We start from the raw sequence: 23395 nt of genomic DNA on the forward strand, positions 1-23395 counted from the left end.
GGGCTGCTGTAACTTTTTCTTTAGGAAGGGGCCACAGAGAGACTCACACTGGCACATCTGTTTTCCATTTAATCTTTAATTATTCAGTGGCCCCATAGAAAAACCCAGTCCTCTTTTATCTTTAAGATTGTTTCTTCCCATCATGGGAATAGGGGACTTTCAACCTTGTTCAAATCGGCCAAGCCCACCTGTCCCTGAATAGCCTGCATCATGCATAAGTTGTTGACTTTGAGGGCTATATACAGATTCAGTAGTCAATTTTACTCCCATTTGTTGTAACACATCCCGACCCCACAAGGATACAGGAAGCTCCAGAGCAAAAGGTTGGAATGTCCCTGAATGACCTTCTTGATCTGTCCAATTAAGGTGAACAGCACTGTAGCTTGGACTATTTGCATATCCTAACCCCTTAAGTAATTGATCTGTCTGTTGTAATCCCCAATCTTTTGGCCATTCAGATAATCTAATGATACTACGGTCTGCACCTGAGTCCAAGAGACCCCAAAAAGAGACTCCCTGTATAGTGAGTTGACACATGGGACGTGACCCCATATCCATAGTGAGCCATGCTCCAGGAGGACCTGTAGAACCAAAGCCCTTATCTTTTCTTGCCTGTCTTTGACTAGAAAAAAGAGAATGTTTACTAGGCAACAGAATTATCTGAGCAATGTGGTCCCCATCATTTATAACAGAAATCCCATGAGGGGAAGAAACTAATATTTTCACATTGCCCGTATAGTCCTGGTCAATAACTCCTGGATGCACCACTAGACCCGATAAGGTAGTGGAACTTCGGCCTAGAAGCAGTCCTACAGTATTAGAAGGAAGGGGTCCATGAAAATCTGAATCTACTTTTTGAACTCTCATTTCAGGGGTTAATATGAGTTGGGCGGTGGCACAGACGTCCAATCCTGCACTCCCTGGGGTTGCTCTTCGTATGGTGGGAGAGGCTGCTGAAATTGAGGCACCTGCCTCATCTGTGGTCCTGTGTTCCCTGTCTCCTGTTGAATTGCCCCATACATTTGAGGGCCCTGAGGCACAGGGCCCTCTGCCCATTTTTTGGCCTAGCACTTGATTGCAGTGGGGGAAGAGGCTTTCCATCTACATCTCATCGAGATCTGCACTCTACAGCCCAATGATTGCCTTTTCTACACCGAGGACACAGATTGGGAATCCTCTGGGCTGGTCTAGAAGATGCTCCAGAATTAGTCTGTATACAATCTCTTTTAAAGTGTCCTGGTTGACCACATCGGAAACAATTCCCTGAACTGCCTCTCTGCTTTTGATTGTAAGGCTTGCCCTGCAACCCAGCAACAATGGCACCAGCTATGGCTTGTCCTTGTATGACAGAGTCAGTTACGTCTCTGCATACCTTGAGCCATATTTCTAGGCCCTTATTTTTATAGGGACGTTTTGCATCCCGACAAGGCTTATTGGCTTGCTCATAAGCTAGCTGTTTAATCAATGGCATGGCAGCGTCCACATCAGGGAAAACCCGAGAAGCTGTTTCCACAAGCCGTGATAAAAAATCAGCAAAAGGCTCATTGGGTCCTTGAGTAACTTTTGACAAACTGGCTCCTAAATTACCTGTCCCTGATAACCTCTTCCATGCCCTTAATGCTGCTTGATTAATTTGCCCATACACCTGCTGTGGGTACCCATTTTGATTATTAGCAAATGGTCCCTGTCCCATTATCATATCCAAATTCCAAGCAGGTTGCCCTGTCTGAGCATTAACACGAGCTTGATCAGAGCAATATTCTATATAGGCTGACTTCCAATTAAGATAGGCTCCACCAGACAGTACAGCCCTGCACAAATTCATCCAATCATTTGGAGTCATGGAGTATCTTTCAAAGGATTCTACCAGTGACAAGGTAAATGAGGCCTGCACTCCATATGTAGACACAGCTTTTTTTAATCTTTGAACAATCTTCCAATCTAATGGCTCATGATACCTTTGCTGATTCTGGTCAAGAAACACAGGAAATGCTCCTGGTGTAGGCAAAATCTCCGCCCACGGACTAACCTCAGGTCTCTTCGCCTATCAGACTTTCCTTTCTCAGTAAAATATGGCGGCGGACTAGGAGAGGGAGGGGGAGGAGCGGAAGGTTCAGGAAGTTTCTTTTTTCTGTTAAGACATTTGAAATCTGCGCCAAGATTCTAACAAAGCTTCTTCCTCCTTATCTCTTTCTGGTGGAACAGGCCATATCTCTTGTTCCTCCTCGGAGGAATTGGAGGAGTCGCTTTCAGAGGACTCCTCATCCCTTTGAGAGTCTGCCTGTTGACCTTGCCCTAAAATCTCTTCTTTTGCTTCCTCTAAAACATTAGAGCCTTCAGCCAGAACTTGATGATACCTCCCTGTTTTGTCTGTCAGGCATGATTTAATTAAGCTCCAGATAGCCAATGTCCCAGGTGGGAGAGCCCCTTCGGCATCGGCCTTAAGAAGATCCTGACCAAGACATTTCCACTGAGGAGTGTTAACATATCCTTCCTCTAAAAACCACGGAGCTACAGTTTTAACTGTGCTAAGAAAATTTTCTAAAGTGGCTGCTTTCACTTTCACTCCCCCTTAGACAGAATGTTACGAAGAGCCTCTTTGACCTTCATGGTAGCAACCTTAGACCCCATGATAAGTTTTACTTCCTCGAAAATTCCTGCGAACCTACACAGCGCCTCCCTCGCTTATCCGCTTATCCGTGAGCCTTATCTTATTTTATCACTTACCTTCGAATTTTGCTACGTTGTTTTTTTGTTTGTTTGTTTGTTTTTTCTCCCGGGTTTCTGCGCCACTTATCGCGTCCCTAAGGCTCCGTCCTGCAGAGCCCCAGGAAAGAAGACACAAACGCCGAGTCTGCTGATGATGCTTCCTCTTTAATGCTCTCTCTCAATAATAATGCTGCTGCTGCTGCTGCTGCCGCCGCCAATGCGCACAGCAGGCAAATATATATCAGTCTCATAACCCCTCCCTCATCACTCCACCAACCCCAAGCTTCCCACAGCTAGGGCATGCGCATTTCTAACCCTCTCATAGGCGGGCTGGTGGTAGCATGAGGCGCTGCGTCACTGATCATCTGTAGGGCGCCTGATAGGGCTCACTGCGCAGGCTCAGGGCACCGCCAGCCTCGTGAGCCTCGTGACTTGGCTGCAAGCTTAGGCACCATCTTGAGTCCACGCTGGCAACAAGCCTGGGTGCCATCTCGGTCCAGCCGAGTGGGCCCCGACAATAGTTGTGCTATTAAAAAAAATAAAGGCATGAGATGGGTTGTGGCTTAGTAGTAAAACCTGTCATGTGTAAAACCCGGGTTTGATTGATCCCCAGTACCTGTGTGTGTGTGGGGGAACATAAATGGGAAAAGATGAAGGATTAACACATTTTTTTATGCTATGCACAGTATAACTTTTTTTTTTTTTTTGAGACAGGTCTTGCTGTTTCCCAGGCTGATCTGGACTCTTAGGTTCCAGTGATCCTCCCACTTCAGCCTCTCTAGTTCTGGTTCTACTTGTTCTCAGCATTGTTCAGTATAATTTATAAATAATCTGTCAGATGAAAATTTTATTTAACTTTTTGTGTGTATGATGCTGAGGATTGAGCCTGGGGTGCTCTACCACTGAGCTACACGCCTGTCCCTTGTTATTTTTTATTTTGAAACAGAGGCTGGGTAAGTTGCTCAGGCTTGCCTTGAACCTAGAGTCCTCCTGTCTCAGCCCTCTCCACAAGTAGCTGGGATTACAGGTGCACTGTGCTCAGCTATTTAGTATTTTTTTAAATTTTATTTGAAAACTCACAAGCTTTTTTTCTTGGTCACTAAATAATCTCATGAAGTACTTGTTTATTAAATTTCATTTGCAGCATGAGAATTGTAGTGTCTTAGAATTTTAGTTCATTTGAACTAATTTTTTTTTAACTCTTATTTGGAGCAGCTTCTTTTGCTTTCATGTGTCATGGGATGAATTATTTTAAAATTCTCTCCTGAAAGTTTTGCTTAAATCTATCATGTATAGTACTTTGGTTTTTCTAGTAAGACTAAATATTTGAAGTAGAGGCTCAAGGGGAAGAAAATAGCTTTTTTTACAGTATGACTTCCCTGGGATCTATTATGTAATAATGAGTGTTTGTATTTATTATAGGACTTGAAGGTCATTGTGACAGCTATCAGAATGGTCCATTGTACCAGGTGTGGTGGCCACACTTGTAATTCCAGTGCTTGGGAGGCTAAGACAGGAGGATCGTACAGGTTTGAAGCCAGCCTCAGCTACTGAGTGAGGTTCTCAGCAACTTAGTGACACCCTGTTTCCAAATAAAGTATAAAATAAATCTGGGAGTATAGCCCAGAGGTAGAAAAGCCCCTGGGTTCTACCCCCAGTACCACAATAAATAAATAAATAAATAAATAAATAAATAAATAAATAAATAGATAGAATGGTCCATTGCCGCCCCCCCCCCACAAATTATAATATTGTGAAGTGTTCACTTATTTTTAGCACATATCATTTTAATTTGATTTCAGAAATGTGTCAGTACATGATATAGTTTAGAAATTTTTAGCTATTCAAGTGGGTATCTCATTGTGGTTTTAATATGAATTTGTCTGATAAACATGTGTGTGTGTATTTTTTTGTGTGTCTATGTGTGGTACTGGGGGTTAAACCCAGTGGCATTCCACCTCTAAGCTAAATCCATCCCTTTTTTATTTTGAAACAGCATTTTTTGTTGTTTATTGTTCTTTTTGTGGTACTGGGGATTGAACCCAGAGGTGTTCTACCTTTGAGCTATCCCCCCCCCAGCCCAGTTTTATTTCTTATTTGGAAACAGTCTTACTGGGTTGATGAGCATCTCATTATTTGCTGAGGCTGTCCTCGAGTGTGGGATCCTCCTGTCTCAGTTTCCCAAATACAGGGATTACAGGCATGTGCCACCATGCCTGGCCTGAAACAGCATTTGTTTAAGTTGATGAGGGCCTAAGTGGCTGAGGTGGGGCTTCAACCTTCAGTCCTCCTTTCTCAGCCTCTCAAGTACTGGGATTACAGGCATGTACCATGCCCTGTCTTATAAATATTGATGTTGGGCATCTTTGCTAAGTGGGTATTCTCCTTCTCTAAGTACTTCTTAATTATTTTGTTCATTTTTATTTTAATTTTCACAACTCCTCTTTAAGTAGGCCAAGCATTTTAATCTCCATATTACAAATGAGAACATAGATTCAGATTTGAGTTCGAACTGATTCCAAAATGCATTCTACTCATTTGTTTGCTTTCCATTTTCTAATTTGTTTCTGTTTGTGAAAAAAAGTTATTTTATTTTTACATTTTCCACTTATGATTTTAAGGCTTAAAAATAATTGGGTTCTCTTCTATTAATACATATAAATTAATGCATATATAATACATATGAATCACATTTTTTCTTTAAGGTTGGTGTGATCTGATGTGTTCCCTGAAATTCATGTTAGAAGCTTAATCCCCAGTGCCACCGTGTTGGGAGGTGGGGCTACTGGAGGTGTTTGCGTCATGAGGGTTCCACTTCTGTGAGTGGACTGATGCTGTTATAAAAGGGTTTACAGGAGTGGATTTGCTCTCTGCACTTCTGTCTTCTGTCCTATGATGATGCAATAGAAAGGCCCTCACCAGTTGCTGGAGCCTCAGACTTGGACTTCCAAGCTTCTAGAAATGTGAGAAGTGAGAAGTTGATTGTTCTTCTTGTGAATTTCTGTCAGGTAGTTGGATTACTAGAGGATCTTTTGAGTTTTTGTCAGGCCTGGTTTCATTCTTTGTGAGTCAGGCATATTTCAGTCCTTAAGTTTGAATTTTAAATTGTAGAGGGCTTTTATTTCCAAGGTATGGTCTTCTGGGTTACCCAACTAAATGTATGAGGTGATCTTTTTGCCTTTGGTTAGTCTGCTTAGATGATAAAATACTGTAGATTGGGTGGCTTACACAGAAGTTAATTTTCTCACAGTTCTGGGGACTAGAAGTCCAAGATAAGGTGCCAGGGTTCTTCCCTTGGGTTAGACACAGCTATTTATTTCTCAGTGTCGTCATGACCTTTTCTTGGTGTATGTATGTACAAGAAGAAAGAACACGAGTGTATTCATTTTGAGTCACCCCCTCATGATATTTTGGCATGGGACTGTATTTCTATTTTCTGTATTTCTCTCTTTTAATAAACTTCTTTAAATCTTCCAAAACAAAACAAAACAAAAAAAGAACACTAGCTCTCTAGTGTCTCTTCTTAAAAGGATGCTAATCCTATGGGATCAGGGTCCCATCCTTATGACCTCATTTAACCTCCTTAGTGACCCTATCTCTAGATTCAGACTCACTAGGATTAGGGTTCCAAAGTATGGATTTTGGGAGGTATACAAACATTTCAGTCTATAACCAGTGGGACAACTCTCAGCACTGCAGGATCTTTCAGCTGCATAGTATATGATCTCTGTTAGAGTGTGTAGAGATTCACCTTGTGTGTATATAACTCACACCTTGACAAAGGGCCTGTGATATATCCTTGTTCGTAGATGTCTGGTCTCTGTCTCCCAGCTACTCTACTTAGGCTAGTCTTTCTTGTGTTGTGACAGGAAAGTGTTTCAGCAGAAAGCTGGGGCCATCATGAGGCTCATTTCCCTCAAAGATCTCAGAACTGTACTGTCTGTTATTCATTTTCTGAAGAAAATTGCCTCATTTATTTTGACTTGTTTTATAGTTATTTTTGGTATGATAGCAAATCTGATACCAGATACTTGGAAGCAGAAGAGCAGTTATGAGTATTTACAAAATATAGTAAGAGGAGCTTTAAATATTTCTTGTGGACATTCTTATTTTGCATAGTTAATTTTTTTATTATTGATATAGCCTATTTTATGGAAAGTTTTATGAGTAGACATGGATTTTCTTCACAGTTATATTTTGGACATAATGAACTATATAAAAGGGGAGCTTTTTTGTTCCTTGTAGGTATTGATGGAGTGTTTCTTGTGATATTGTTAGTCTTTGAACTATTTCACTGTGTATTTGAGACTCTGTATACAGTAATCAAAGCCTGGTGATGAAATGTTTTGACTTACACCCACCAAACCCTGGCAATTGAGCATTTAGTCCCCAGGCGGGCTCTTTCAACTTTCTCTCAATGCATTTGACACAGGATAATCTAAGATATGGCTCCAACACTGGGCAAAGTGACATGCAGTAAAAGAATTGTTTCTTAATTATAATATTTAAAATTTTTCAGGAGTTTAAAATACTCCTAAGTACGTAATTTAACTGTTACTTAGTTCACTTGAAAAATGAAGTCCTTTTTGTCAGGCCATTATAAAGTCTTCAGATTTTATACTTTTTTAAAAAAAAGAATAGTTATGAGTTCTGTATTTGTAGAGAGTAAACTAGCTTGATAGAGAATTCAACTCAGGATTTTCCATTTTGTATGAAAATCAAATCAAGTAAACAATGTTCTTTTTCTATAGTTTTGAAATTATTGGAAAGCTTTTGAAGCTATCATTATAGGCTTCATATTTGATTGTAGTACATGGCCAAAACTGAAAAACATAATCATGAATAGTTGAGTTCTAGCAGAACTGGGTGGGCTATTAGTCCAAAATCAAAATCTACCCGATTGGGTGTGTGTGTATATTTGTTTTTGTATACATGGGTACTCAGAATATTTGATAATTGAGGAACTAGCTTCTCAAGAAAAGGGTAGAGTCTTAAATGTTAGATCCACTGACAAAAAAGAACTTGTAAAAAATTTCAGATATGTTAAATGAAATTCAAATAAATTAAATATTTACATGTAAAAGAGAATCTGAGTGAATAATAGGTAGCTCAACACTATACAAAATATTATAAAAAGAATGATAGTCTTTTACTGCAAAAAGAAAACTCAATCCTAAGGAAAGAGGAAAGGTCAGCATGAGGCCAGCAAATTATATATATCACTCTTCAAGAAGCAGGCAGACACACAAGCCTACCAGTATTTTTGTCTTTTGCTGTCCGATGGTGTTGCTATTGAAGCTTGGTCTAGGAGCCCCCTTAATGTCAGTCTGCTGTCTGCTCTAGAACTTTGCAAAGACTTCTGGGGCCACCATGACTGGCTAGGATTGATTACTTTAAAAGACATCTAAATCACAGGGCTTCTATCAGCATAACTTAGTAATATGTAAACTTCCCTCCTGGTCTATTTCGGTGTGTGTGGGATGGAGATGGAACTGGGAATGGAATCTCCTTCAGGCATGCTAGGTAAGGGCACCACCACTAAACACTTCATGCTTTTTTTGGTGTGATACTGGAGATTGAACTCAGGGATGTTCTACTCTGAGCTATACCCTCAGCATCCCCCTCGTCCCTTTTCATTATAGCTACTTTGAAACATGGCCATATTCTTAAGAAACTGAATAGTTATGATATACCCAGCAATACTGTTTTTAGCTATATGTCAAAGAGAAATGAAAAACATATACACACAAAACCTCATACATGGATATGTATAGCAGTGGTATATTTATATTATCCAAACATTACAATAAAAACCCAAATGTTAATAAATTGATGAGCAGATGAATAAAATATGGTATATCTACTCAATGGAATATTACTCAGCAATAAAAAGAAATGAAATACTAATACATGCTGCAATGTGGATGAGCTTTGAAAGCATTGTTAAAAAACTAGTGAGTTTAAAAAACATGATTCTATTTAAAAGTCCAGAATAGGCAAATGTGTAGAGACAGAAAGTTGATATTTATGCAGGAAATGAAGAGTGACTGCCAGTGGGTATGGATTTTTTGGGATGGGCGATGAAATGTTTTAAAATTAGTGATGATAGTTGCACATATCTGTGAGTTTACAGAAAGCATTGAACTGTATTCTTTAGATGTTTGAATTGAGCTGGATGTGGTAGCACATTTATAATCCCAGTACTTAGCCAGGCGTGGTGGCGCATGCTTGTAATCCCGGCGCTTGGGAGGCTGAGACAGGAGTATCGCACAAGTTCAAAGCCAGCCTCCGCTACTTAGTGAGGCTTTCAGCAACTTAGTGAGACCCTGTTCCAAATAAAATACAAAAAAGGTCTGGGAGTATAGCCTGGAGGTAGAAAGCCTCTGGGTTTCACCCCCAGTACCACCCAAAAAAAAAAAAAAAAAAATCCCAGTACTTGGGAGTCTGAGACAGGAGATACCCCCCCACACAAATATATGAATTATATTGGTATATGAATTATATCTCAAAGCTGTTTTTAAAAGTTCATGTGAATGTTACAAAATTCTTTATCTATTAGCTTTTTTTTCCCCCCCCTCAGCACTGAGGATTGAACCCGGGCCATTCTACCTCTGAGGTACACTCCCAGCCCCTACTTCTTATTCTTTATTTTGAAACAGGATCTCACTAAGTTTCGGAGGGCCTCACTAAGTGGCTGAGGAGGCTGGCCTTGAACCTGCAATCCTCCTATCTCAGCCTCCCAAGTACGGGGATTATAAGTGTGTGCCACCACGCTCGGCTATTAGCTTTTTTTAAAATTCAGAATTATAAGCCTAAACAATCACTCTATCTTGAGATTTCTACATTTTTGTACATTTAATTTTATATCTTGTTTTCATATTTCATTGCAAGAATTTACTGTTTTATTAATCCATTTTTTCATTTTTGCTATTGAAAATAATGCTTCACTGAATGGTTTAATTGTTTGATGCATATATCCATTTATAATAATACCATTTTGAAGGCTTTTTCAAATTAGAATTTGATGGGATAATTATAATTTGTAATTTAGTTGTTTAAAAGGCATTTTGCTTCAGTACACTTAGTTTATTTAATTATACTGTTTGTGTGTAGGGGGTACTAGGGATTGAACACAGAGGCATTCTACTCCTAGCTACACCCCCAGATTTTATTTTGAAACAGAGTCTCACGAAGTTTTAGAGGGCCTTATGAGATTGTTGAGACTGGCCTCCAGCCTTCGATCCTTCTTTCTCAGCTTCCCAAGTACTGGGATTACAGGTGTGCACCACCACACCTCGCTTAAATATACTGTGTGTGTGTGTGTGTGTGTGTGTGTGTGTGTGTGTGTGTGTGTGTTGCTAGGAATTGAACCCAGAGACAATCTACCTCCCCCAGCCCTATGTTTTGTTCTTTATTTTGAAACAGGGAGGGTCTCACTGAGTTGTGGAGAGCTTTCCTAAGTAGCTGAGGCTGGCCACAAACCTTCAATACTCCTGTTTCAGTCTCCCAAATACTGGAAATTTAAGTGTGCACCACCATGCACAGCTTTAATTATACAATTTAAAATTGAAGTTGGTAGAAGTACTCTATCTTCTGAAGTTTATCTGTAGTTCTTTTATCTTTGGCAAGAGGAGACATAGGGTTTCTTAACTGTTGTATCTTTGTTGGCATTTTAGTGTTATGTATGACATGTCCTAATTGTTGTATATGTTAATGTATTTTCTAGAAAAAGCCACAAATGAGTACAACACTGCTGAAGACTGGAGTCTTATTATGGATATATGTGACAAAGTTGGAAGCACTCCTAATGGGTAAGATGCCCGGTGAATGTCTAGGAGATTGAGATTAAGTTTTAGCTAAATCTATTTAACTAAACTAAATATTTATTTTTGAGAGCTAAAAGTAAAGAGAACCAGTAGGCTGATTTATGAGACTAATTTTATCTTGAAAGAACAAATGGAAAAGACTTCAGCTGAAAATTCGAGTTCTATTAACTTGGGTAATTAAAGGCTTGACACAACAGGGACATGTCTCAACAGTGAATAGATTCCCTGTGACTTAGGCACACATAAATACAATAGGTAACTTAATGAAAAAGTGAAGTAAAGAGTGTTCTTGAGGAGGATGTGGCAGTTAAGCTGCTCTGCATATACTGTACAAGTCTGTGATAAAGATAAAAACATTGCTTTAACATTCAGCTTTTCATAGTACATTTACATGTTTATTTGTGAACCTTTTAAGATCACATATTGTGCCAGTTCTTTTCAAGACAAGAATTTCTTGTCTGAAAGCCATCTTGAAAAAATGGAGAGGGTTTATATGATATAAAATGTTATATTGATCTAATTGACATAACATTTTGAGAAATAATTTGTCTTGATTTTGTAATATGCAGTGTTTATGAAAAAAATTTTAAGGCTCTACAAATATATGAACAGAGACTGTAAAATCACTTTAGAGACATCTTCATTTAATAAAGTTTTCAGGATTTTATTTTAAAAGTTACTTGGTTAGAAAATTACCTTGTACTTTTAACGTTTGAGTTGAATTTCTAAGAAAAAAATTATAACTTTTTCTATTTTTTCCTTAGAGCAAAAGATTGCCTAAAAGCCATAATGAAAAGGGTAAATCATAAGGTTCCCCATGTTGCTCTCCAGGCATTAACTGTGAGTAAAACTCCTTGGTTTCTTTCCAAAATAGTTAAAATCAAGAATCTATAGTGATACATATATACCCATAGCAGCAGCATAATTCACAATAGCCAAATTATGGACCCAACCCAGATCTCTTTCAGCAGATGAATGGATAAAGAAAACATGGCATATACACACAATGGAATTCTACTTAGCTAGAGAGAACAAAGTTATGTCATTTTCAGGAAAATGGATGATACCAAATATTGTGCTAAGTGAGATCAGCCAGTTTCAGAAAGTCAAGGTTTTTGTTTTCTCTTATGTGTGGAAACTAGAGTAAAAACAGGAAACAGGGGACTTTGGGTAAATGTGGAGAGCGACCACTCTTAAAAGTGGTGTGAAAAGGAAGGTGGGAGGGGGGAAAAGGAAGATTGTGGAAGGAAGTAGTAGTTCAAATAATGCTTTGGTAATGTGTAAAGGTATTACTCCTGGTTTTGCTAGTGTGTGGGGGTGGAGGGTAGGATAGCAGGGTGGATGTGGAGGGAGGTACACTAAGAACTGTACATGTATATGGATATTACACTGAACCTATGATGTATAACTAATACACTGCGAAAAGTATATAGTCATGTTTCTTGACCCCACAGTTAAATGTGCATTTATTTCAATAGGTTACGTACAATAATATTTCAACATTTGCATATTAATTTTCATTTTAATTCATAGCTTCTTGGGGCTTGTGTGGCAAATTGCGGAAAGATATTTCATTTAGAAGTATGTTCCCGTGATTTTGCAGCAGAAGTACGTGCTGTGATAAAAAATAAGGTAAATTTTAAAAAGAAAAGAAATTTGTCATTTAAGTATGTATATTATACCTCATTTAATTTTTATGATAATGTATTATAATTGAAATAATTTTATATGAATTGAAATGAAACTTCTTGTTCTGAAATTTGATTTTTTAATTTATAGCACCAAACACTTTCTCTCCAAAGTACATTTACTATTAGGAAGAGGTATCTTTATTGGGGTCTAGTAAACAATCACTGTGTTAACCATTTTCTGTATACTGTCTTGTTTAATGTTCCTAATCACTCTTGGAAGTTGGATTTTCTTTTCCTGTTTTACACATCCAGAAACTGAGGATTAAGAGACATTAAGGCCATGCAGCTAGTAATCGGCATAGCCGAGATTCATATCTAGATTTCTGTAATTCAGACTCCAAACTGTAACCATCATTCCATACTGACTCCCCTTAGAGGTAGAAGAAAGGGGGCCTTTGTTTTAGAGCAGAGTGTGTGTGTGTGTGGGGGGGGGTTGTTACTTATAGGGTTGTTACTGACTTCTTTGAGACCAAAACTTGGAAGCATCATTAGTGGCAGAAATCTCAGAATCTTAGTCAGTTTGTATATAAACCGTGATGTAATGTAGAGAATATTAAAGAAAACATAGAGGAAATAACTTCTAAATAGAGAAGATTTATTGTCATATCAAGACGTAGAAATTGATGTTCTTAGAAGGGTGATTTTACACGAAACTACTCTAAGTAGGCATCTGTTTATTACTCGACTAGGGATTACTGGTCTTTTGTTGATGCTCATATAATTGTAAAGAATTTTGGTGGTAATTCTTTGTCCAATAATTTAGGTACTTGTTTTAACTACAGGATTTTGGTTTTTTTTCCCTTTGCCTTTTCTTTAAAAGGCTCATCCTAAAGTATGTGAAAAATTGAAATCCCTAATGGTGGAATGGTCAGAAGAATTTCAGAAGGACCCCCAGTTTAGTCTAATATCTGCAACTATTAAAACTATGAAAGAAGAAGGAATTACTTTTCCCCCAGCTGGTTCTCAGGTGAGAGATTCATTCAAGCCCATGGCTGGCCCGGTACTGTTTTGAAGATCTGTATTTTAGGTGAAAACTAGGCCAGGGAAGTCTTCCTCATATTTTCTACCTTTTTTCCCTAAGTTATGATCTGACACAGTACCTAACATTTAGTAGATGTTTTTATTGTTTTTCTATATTGTGGAACTTTGAAAAGTGAATCAGATAGAAACAATTTATCTAATGGTACCTAGGTCTGGAATCATGTGAAAGCCTTAGATGTATTATAGCCCTTAGGTTCAAGAAGCTTATGGTATATTTAAAGGGTAATCATAAAGCCGGGCGTGGTGGCGCACACTTGTAATCCCAGCATTCAGGAGGCTCAGACCCGAGGATCGCGGTTTGCGGATAGCCTCAGCTACTTAGTGAGGCCCTCTGCAATTCAGTGAGACCCTCAAAATAAAGAATAAAATAGGGCAGGGGGTGTAGCTCGGAGGTCGAATACCCCTGGGTTCCATCCCTAGACCCGCAAAAAAGGGGGGGTATCATATTTGTGTAAAAATGATTTAAATTTTAAGTGACAAATGAGTGGCAAAAGGTATAAACACTAGATGCTCTCTGTCTTAGTATCAAGGAGAGAAGGGAGCCATGCATTGGATGGTAGGCAGACGAGGTAGAATTTTACAACTCAAATGCATTTTATGAGAATGGAGTGAAGGAATTGTAGCAGGGGAGGAATGACAGGAACAGATTAATGGAACTGAGAATTGTTTGTTGAAGAGTAATATGCCTAAAGTGAATAGTTCATATATAAGATAGTGGAACTTTAAAATTAGAAATGTCTTTGGAGAGATCAGAGTTAGTTTTAGTTGCACATGGAAGGTGAAGCAAGGGTAATGACTCATAGGGTGAGCTGGTTTTTTAGATTTGTGGGAAAAAAGCACCGTCTCTTATACTTTGCTCTCAGTGTCTTTTGCTGTCCATTTAACACTTAGATGTGGGCTGGGGAAACAGACTAAGGAGGGGACTACTATATTTTCTTTTAGACAATAGATTAAAAAAACAAAAATAATTTAATACTTCTTTAGTCCTAAAGACACAGGATAGAGTTTGAGACAAAAGTCTTTTATAAATGATAAAAGCTACTGTGTTCTTTCTGCATATCATTCTCAAAAGTGTGTATTAAAGGACGAGTTGATGGGGCCAGGGATCTAGTGATGTAGCTCAGTAGGTACAGTGCTCAGTAGGTACATGTTTACATGTATATACATGTACACACACACACACACACACACACACACACCCACGAAAGAGAAAGGTAGGTAGGTAGATAGATATATGGTTGATGATTCACAGTTTTGGAGTCCTGGACACCTGTCTTTACATGCTATTAAATTTAGGCCTGACCTTCCTTTGCTCTGCCTGAAAAGCCATTGCTACCCAGCAACAGTGAATTGTAGAAGAGGACTTCACATGTATTCCTAGAACTACACCTGTTGTCTCTGATCTACCTCCTTTCCCCTTCAGTAATTATGACAACTTTTGGCTGGCACTTCTATGACTCCATGCCTTTAGCAATAGAGCACTGCTCACTGAGGAAGAGACTTTGGACAGTTGAGATTAGGAAGTGCAATCTGGAAAGAGCCATATTTGTTCATTCTATAAATATTTAAGTACTTTCTCTTTGCCAAATTCTGCACCAGATACTTAGAATTATGCAAAATTTATACTAGTTCATGCCCTTTGTGCATCTCTAATGTTTTCTTGAGAATTCTGATATTTTGGTATTTGAAAACAGCTATGTGGAATTGTCATAACGAACTTGCCTATTTTTTTTTTTTTTTTTGGTGGGTCTGGGGATGGAACCCAGGGGCATTCGACCTCCGAGCTATACCCCCAGCCCTATTTTTATTCTTTATTTTGAAACTGAGTTGCAGAGGGCCTCACTAAGTAGCTGAGGCTGTCTGTGAACCACGATCCTCCGGTCTCAGCCTCCCAAATGCTGGGATTACAAGCGTGCGCCACCACGCCTGGCTAGAATTTGACTTTTAAATGAAAGTTATATCAGTATTTTTTAAAATTAGCATCTGTAATTATAGAGCTGTGTTTTCTTTGAAAGGGTACTTATGTTCATTTTACTCATACATTTACAGACTCTCTCAGCTGCTGCCAAGAATGGAACGTCATTGAACAAAAACAAAGAAGATGAAGACATAGCTAAAGGTAAATGATCAGCATGTATAATTTAGTATTACTTAAAATATCCTCACCAGAAAATTTAATTGAAAGAATTATAACAAAATTTGGTGTACTTTTAGTTCTACCTCAAATCTAAAAACAATGTAAAAATAAAGAAAACAAGCCAGGTGTGGTGGTGTGCACCTGTAATTCCAGTTCTTGGGAGGCTGAGATAGGATTACAGGTTCACAAAGCCAGCCTCAGCAACTTAGTGAGACCCTGTTTCAAAATAAAAACATAGGGCTGAGGGTATAGTTCAGAGGTAGAATGCCCATGGGTTCACTCCCTAGTACAACAAAAAAACAAAGCTATTTTTGTTTTGTTTTTTGTTTATAGTTGATTTATCCACTTTGGGATTTGGTCTTTATTCAGAGAATCCCAGGACTTCATAAATACATAGTTGAGAGCTTTCTCTCTGTGGTCACTTATAAAGTCCATAAGATGAGTTTGATTCATTTTTCTTTTCAGTAATGTGTATTTAACGTTCTACCTTTGGAAATATTACATTTCACCTTTTCTGTAATGCCAAAGTATGTATGAGTCAAGCACAGAAATATGTTCATGGCTTTTCCTATATGCAAAGCTACTCATAATGTCACAATCTGTTTGCTATAAAAATAATAGCTGCTGTATATGACAGACTGTGATAATAAGGAATGAGCAAATTTTTATTTAAAAAAAGTTATGTTTCCTTGCTCCCAAGTTAGCTACTTAGCATTTAATTGGACAAATTAAATATTCACCTGATTTATTGTTAAATATGACAATTTTATTTATTCTTTTTAAACTTTAAAAAATAAAAAAATGATCCTGGCTACCTTATATTTTTTTCTTTTTAATTTTTCAAACTAGCTATCGAGTTGTCATTGCAAGAGCAGAAACAGCAATATACAGAGACAAAACCTTTGTATCCATCTGCAGAAGTTCAGTTAAATAATAAGGCTGCACGGAAAGTGAGAGCTCTATATGATTTTGAAGCTGTTGAGGATAATGAACTCACCTTTAAACATGGTGAAATTATTATTGTTTTGGATGACAGGTATGTTTTAAATCTTTATTTATGGAATACCTTGAAGTTTTTTAATGTAATATCCATAACCGAGAATCAGTTCTTTAACTTTTGATGTATTTAAATTATAAATCATAACTTAATTATTTTTTTCTAAAGTAAATGTTAATGTGAATTTCTTACTCTTTTGTTAAATTTGCTAGTAAAGTATTCTTTATAACTTGGATGGAAGATGTGTTAAGTAATTTTGTTGTTGACCATAGTCGAGAAACACATAAATATTCAATTATCTGAATGCATTTACCTTGGGATTTGTATACCAAAATAATTGACAGAAAATCTTTAGGAAGAAATGTTGCTACATTACCTCTATCGAAACAACTAAAGCTATGCTTGGTTCCTCCAAAATTCTTTTTTTTTTTTTTTTTTTTGCAGTACTGGGGATGGAACCCAGGGGCATTCTACCTCCGAGTGACACCCCAGCCCTATTATTTTTTTTTATTTGGAGACAGGGTCTCACTGAGTTGCAAGGGGCCTCACTAAGTAGCTGAGGCTGGCTTTGAACCTGCGCAGTCCTCCTGTCTCCGCTTCCCAAATGCTGGGATTACAAGCGTGCGCTACCACACCCAGCTTAACAATTTATCATTTAAAGTTGTAAAAAAATAGATTAATCTATATTGAGCTTAATTCTACTCTTTACTCTTACTTTTTAAAAATATTTTTTATTCTTAATTTTGAAACAGGGTCTCACTGAGTTGCAAAGGGCCTCATTAAGTAGCTGAGACTGGCTGTGAACCTGCGATCCTTCTATCTCAGCTTCCCAAATGCTGGGATTACAAGCGTGCTCCACCACGCTTGGTTTTACTTTTACTTTTAAAAATTTGAATCAAATTTAGTTGGGTGTGGTGGTGCACACCTATAATCCCAGCATTCGGGAGGCTGAGACTGAATGATCACGGTTTGTGGACAGCCTTAGCTACTTATTTAGGCCCTTTGCAACTCAGTGAGACCCTGTTCCAAACTAAAGAATAAAAGATAGGGCTGGGGGTGTAGCTTGGAGATAGAATGCCTCTGGGTTCCATCCCCAGTTCCGAAAAAATAAAAAATAAAAAAATAGCAATAGTGAGACTCAATAGCTTGAACAGAGATAGAGGTTGTAAATGTATTTTGTAGTCATTATAAATAACTCAGGATATACTAGTTTTGTTTATTTTTAAATGAGTAGACACATAATAGTTTCCTTTGTTCCAATAAATGTTAATTGAGAAAATATTATGTTATAAACTATAATTAAAAATGAATGAAGACATAGGTCTGTTTTAATCAAACCTAAAAAATAAGGAAGTTAAAATTACTATTCAGACAATAGTATGGGAAAACAGAATGCTTCTTAAAAGAAGCATTGTTGGGGGCCAGAAAGGAGTCGTACTTGGTACAAACACTGAGAAACTTATCTGGGGCTTCATTTCAGGTGAAATTTGAGTTATTTTGACAAGACAGAAAAAAATTTTACAAGAAATTGTGAAAAGGAAAAGGATGGCCTCTTAGGCAGTCAAGATAGGACTGTATTTACTGAGAAAATAATCTTTTTTGCCTTTAAAATTTTTTTGAATAATCATTAGAATTAGAGCACATAATTCCTGAAAGAGAGTAAATAGAAATAGAGAGGTGGCGTGTTCCCAGGTGTAGTTAGACCTGCATGTGCTCCTAGTACTTGGGAGGCTGGAGCAGGAGAATTGTAGATTTGAGGACAGCCTCAGCAATGAGACTCAGCAGCCTAGTGGGACCCTTTTTCCATACCAAAAAATAAAAAGGGCCGGAAATGTAGTTCAGAGGTAGAATGCTGCTGGGTTCAGTCCTTGGTACCATTCACACACACAAAATAAATAAAAGAAGTGGTGCTTTCTGAATACTGACAATCTAATGGCTAGCTTTGGAATATCTTTAAGTTAGAAGTTACCAAGGAACTGTTTATAGTTTTGATACCCTTAGAGAACTACAAAAGACATTTGTAAGCAGAGACAAAACTATAAATAGTTTTTTGCTCTAAGATTCAGATTTAGAACATGACTTTTTTTTTTTGGTACTAGAGATTGAACCCAGGGGCATTCTACCTCTGAGCTATACCCTCAGCCCTCTTTAATTTTGTTTTGAAACACAGTCTTGCTAAGTTGCTGAGGCTGGCCTTGAACTTGGTAAACCTCCTATTTCAGCTTCTCATATACTGGAATCAAAGGTGTGTGCTGCTGTGGCTAAAACATTATTTTTATATAATAAAATTTTCTAAGATAAAATTGCTCTTCCAAAGTAAACATAGTACGATTAATTACACAGGTACTTGGGCAAGGCTATATAGACTTGTGCTGTTTGCTAACTCATTTCTCCTCTTTTCTGTTGTCACTGCTAGAATCTTTCATATAGCATCCTGTAATTATTCTTGGCTTTCTGTAGCACTATGTGCCCATTGTACTCTACTGACCTACAACAAGTAGAGGTTCCATTACTGTGATACACCAGGTCTTTTTCACTGATGTACATTTAATAAAAACAAAAGAATTACTAAATAATGGATACAAAATAATCTTTAGTTAAGTCTTATCACTGCAAAAAATAATTTTCCTTCTTTGTAACTTCTAAGAGAATTCAACATGAGTATGATTAAATAGGTAGGTTTACTGCTGTCATTTCTGCAAATAGGACACCACACATGCTTACCAGTAAGTTTTGGGTTAAATGTTGTCATTCTAGGTGATTATTAACACTGGTAAAATTTTAAACACAAATGCAAACTTAGGTGCTACTAAGGTTAAGTGGTAATTTTTGATTAAAAGGAACTCATCCAGATGATCCAGAAAATGACTCCATTATTTTTAGATTGGTATGGAATTAAAAATATGAAATTTAAATTTTCATATGCAGAGCTTTCAGTCCTTTGGAAATATATCCTTCTTGAATCTCAGTTAAAGAAAAACTGAGTTGATTTAAAAAGGCACACATTTCTTTATACGAAAAAAGCTTTTCATTTTCTACATTTCTAACTATATCTCATTCCTCCTTATTTTGTTCTCTATATAAACATCTCAGATAATCAAGTGGAATTCTTGCAGTTCCAAAAATGCCATGTTGTGATTAGACCTCTTGTACATTTAGTTCTTTGCCTGGAAAGCCCTGTCAAAGGAAACAAAAGCATTTAGAAAAGAAAAGGAACTTTTTTTGTAAGACAGGTTTGCTAGGGAGTCCAAGGTGTAGAAGAGTTGGCTTCTCAATTTTAAAAACAAAAAAAAGTATTTTAAGGAAAATGCCCCAAGAAGATTACCAAGGTTTCAGAGTTTACTACTTGTGTGTTGAAAGTACAAACAGTAGTTTTCTCATATTATTTTATCTCTAAAGGGCATCACATACCTTTACATTGTCATTGCAAAAGTCAGCAGGTGAGTTGTTTTTGTTAAGTCAATAGCTTGCCAGGTGTGGTGGTACAAACCTGTAGTTCCAGTGCATTGGGATACTGAGCAAGGAGGATTGCAGGTTCAAAGGTAGCCTCAGCAACCTAGTGAGACCCTTTTCAAAATTAAAGGGAGGTGGGGGCTGGGGTGTGGGGTGTGGTTCAGAGGTAGAATGCCTCTGGGTTCAATGCCCAGTAACAAACAGACAAAAAAAAAAAAAAAAAAAAACCCAAATAAACAGTAACTTAAAGGAAAAGGTCAAGTTTTTATTTGACACCTAAAATTAGATATGATAACCTTTTTTGAAAAAAAATCTCAGTACAGATCTTTTTGTTTCTTTGTACTGTATTTTCTTATTTTTGTCTCTCTTACCAGATCAGTTGATTCTGAAGAGGGTCAGTACTTCCTTGGGTGGAAGGAGGGTGGGGTGGAGGGGGGAGCACTAGAAAGTAAATCAGGATGACATATTCTTAGTTGGTGGGGAAGTTGAAGCGCATTGCACTGGATTTAAAATTTCTTGAGGGTACAAATAGTGTCTTAGTTATTTCTGTGACTTCGGTGCTTAGCCTGAAAGCACTGTTCTGTCCTTGATAGAATTTCATGAATGTTAGCTAAATGATCAAGAGAGTACTTTTACTGCTGGGTGTCAAGGTATATTAACAGGCTTTAGTAAACAAATATGTAGTAGTCCCCTCTTATCCACAGTGGTTATGTTCCAAGCCCTTCAATGGGTGCCTGAAACCTTGGATACTACCAAAACTTACATATACTGTGTTTTTCTATACAAACACATTTATGATAACGTTCAATATATGTTATGGTTTGGGACTGTTATGGTTTTGGGGAAACTGTCCCCGGGGACCCCTTTAGGGTCCCAGAAACAATTTCCCTCAAACTACAAAAAAACCCAGAAAAAAAAAACAAAACAGAAAAAGCACGAGTTCTTGTCCTGAGCTAAGTATAAGTATACAGTAGCATGGACTCTTACTGAAGATTTAAAGAAGTTTTTTAAAAAGTTAGAAATATAGAAGACAGTTACAGCCCCATGCAAGAATGGCATGGGGGGGTTGGTTCAAATGAATGCGCCACCAAAGATACAACATGTGGACCGGACTTTTTATACCCATGACCTCCATCTTGTTTATGTAATTCTGACGTAGTAAACTGTCCCTGTAAGGTTCCTCCCCCAGCAAGGTGTGGCAAGGTGTCTCCTCCCATCCTAGCTAGATTATCCAATTATGTAAACCTGTCTTTAGAATGAGGATGGGGAAGTCCTAGTTCCCCTCTCCTGTAGACTTGCTAATTATCTTTAGCTAGATTAATTCTTTTCCCCATTTCTTTTATTTTTATTTTTATTTTTTTATTTTTATTTTTATTGGTGCATTGTAATCATACATCACATTGGAATACAAGACTTGAGAGGATATACAAACACACATCATCCAATTAGCCCTCATCCAATCCCCATCCCATTCCCTCCCCCTTCCTCAATCCCATGCTTGATTGATGATTATCTTTGATAAATTTGTTTACGTACCTCCTGAGTTTTAAAGAGGTTCCATCCTCCCCCATCCCATACCCTCTGATTGGTCACCTTAATTGCTTTGCTATAGGGCCCTTTCTATAACTCGACCTCCTCCTGTTACCCCCTTTCCTCCTAGTTATTGCTAATTAGGGGAAGCATCTGGTTTTTATTTTCTGTGATATTTCTCTGTGCATGCCGCATTGCAAGTTCCGATCCCACTCTTGACGGCCCCAGTAGTGGCCTGGCCACCCGGAGGACTCTGAACCTGACTTCACTGGCTCCAGCACTGGCCTTGCCTCATGGGAGGCCCCGATTCTGGCCTCGCTGGCCCCCGTACCAGCCTAACTCCTCGGCAGGTTCCAATCCCGGCCTCGGAGGCCCCAGCACCGGACTTGCCTCACAGCAGGCTCCGATCCCGGCCTGGCCTCGCTGGCCCCAGCACCAGCCTAACCCCTCGGTAGGCTCTGATCCTGGCCTCGGAGGCCCATAGCTAGGTTAATTTACATTGGAGTAGTTGCTTGCTTTTAGGCAGAAACCAAGTCCTTTCACAGATTTTCTCCTCACCCAAGTTTTGGAATATATTAATAATCATAGCTTTCTCAAATCTTTCTAGGCCATTCCCAATACTGGTACAATATATAAATAAGGTATACTGAGAGATTAACAACAATAATAGAACAGTTATAAGTTATAAATGTAATAAAACTTAGGTGAATGTGGTTTTTCTCTCCAAATACTTTTTTGTACTGAAATCTTGACAGACTCAGAATAATGAGTTTTTCTTTGCTTATAAAATGAAGAACTTTCACTTTCCTCTTAAAGGAAGCACTTTATGGATTCTTTTTGACATACCTGGATTATGCCGGCACTCTTTCTCTTATACTTTAAGTCATTATTAAGTAAAACAAGAATTATATTAACAGGCACTACACTATCACAATAGTCTGATAACTAAGACAGCTGCAAGAGAGTGAGTAGCAGAGGGTAGTATATATAGTGTGGAGTATATATGCTAGACAAAGGAATGAAGAATTGACTTTCTGGGCAGCATGGTTTGCAGTTTAAAAGTTATGGATTATTTATTTCTGGAATTTTGCCATGGGTGACTGAAACCATGGAAAGTAAAGATAAGGGAGGGATCGCTGCATGGATGTTTACAACAGTGGAATACAGAAAGAGGCTTTTGAGTAGATAGCAGCCTGCTGTTTTCTAAGTTAAGAGTATTATAAATTAGTAGAATAAATGATGGACTGTTCATAAATTTTGCTGGGATGAAAAACTCTTCATATAGAACAAGAAAAATAAAATGTGAACCAGTTGCAATGGTGCGTGCCTCTAATCCTAGCTGAGGCAGGAAGATCACAAGTTTGAGACCAGGCTCCGAAATTTTAGCAAGACCCTGTCTCAAAAAAGGGCTGGGGATGTAGCTCAAAATGAAAAAGGCCTGGGGAATGTAGGGCCCCTGCGTTCCATCCCCAGTCCCACAGAGAGAAACATTGTTTGATCTAGCTTCACACAGTATATAGAATTTCATTCCAGATTAATTAAACATGGGAGGGGGATTAAAAAAAACTAGTAAGACAAGTTTGTAAACTTCTGAGTTCAGGGGTAGAAAAAGATAAAAATATGTCATAAGAAATTGCTAAATTTTATTACATGCAAAAAAAAAAAAAGCCACTGTAGAATAAAAACCCATAAACATATGCTAAAGGGAAGTGCCAGCCTGGCAGAAGGAATGCTTGATTCAGAGAAATAGTTGTTAACCAGAATATGTAAAGAACCCTTACCAGAACCATTAACAAGACAAATGACCCAGTGGAATAAAACCAAGAAAAGAGCCAGATATAGACAAGCAGTTTTTACAAAAGAGGCAGTCTGAATAGCCACCAGCATAGAGGAGCAGAGCCTGGAGAAGGGCACCTGAGTACAGGGAAGTGAGTTCTCTCCTGCCTTGTTAGTTGGCTCTGATGGGGACAGTGACGTTCTCATGTGATGCTGGGATGAGGAGGAGGTGAAC

The 23395-nt window shown here is 38.1% G+C and overlaps 1 protein-coding gene across 3 annotated transcripts in view; it reads left to right on the forward strand.

Annotated features, from left to right (window-relative positions):
- The window catches only part of STAM2 (signal transducing adaptor molecule 2), a gene marked incomplete at both ends in the record, with an annotated part of 61858 nt that overhangs the window by 12696 nt on the left and 25767 nt on the right, over window positions 1–23395 (forward strand). For 2 of the 3 annotated variants that reach the window (XM_080689793.1, XM_080689794.1), the window contains 6 exons: window positions 10436–10520; window positions 11300–11375; window positions 12069–12167; window positions 13047–13193; window positions 15317–15386; window positions 16254–16440. In XM_080689793.1, coding sequence (XP_080545919.1) covers window positions 10436–10520; window positions 11300–11375; window positions 12069–12167; window positions 13047–13193; window positions 15317–15386; window positions 16254–16440 — 664 coding nt within the window. The remainder of the gene's footprint in view (window positions 1–10435; window positions 10521–11299; window positions 11376–12068; window positions 12168–13046; window positions 13194–15316; window positions 15387–16253; window positions 16441–23395) is intronic. The other variant, XM_080689795.1, reaches the window with a different exon arrangement.

Source organism: Muscardinus avellanarius (assembly GCF_963383645.1).
Source record: "Muscardinus avellanarius genome assembly, chromosome: 2".
Lineage (NCBI taxonomy): Eukaryota > Metazoa > Chordata > Mammalia > Rodentia > Gliridae > Muscardinus > Muscardinus avellanarius.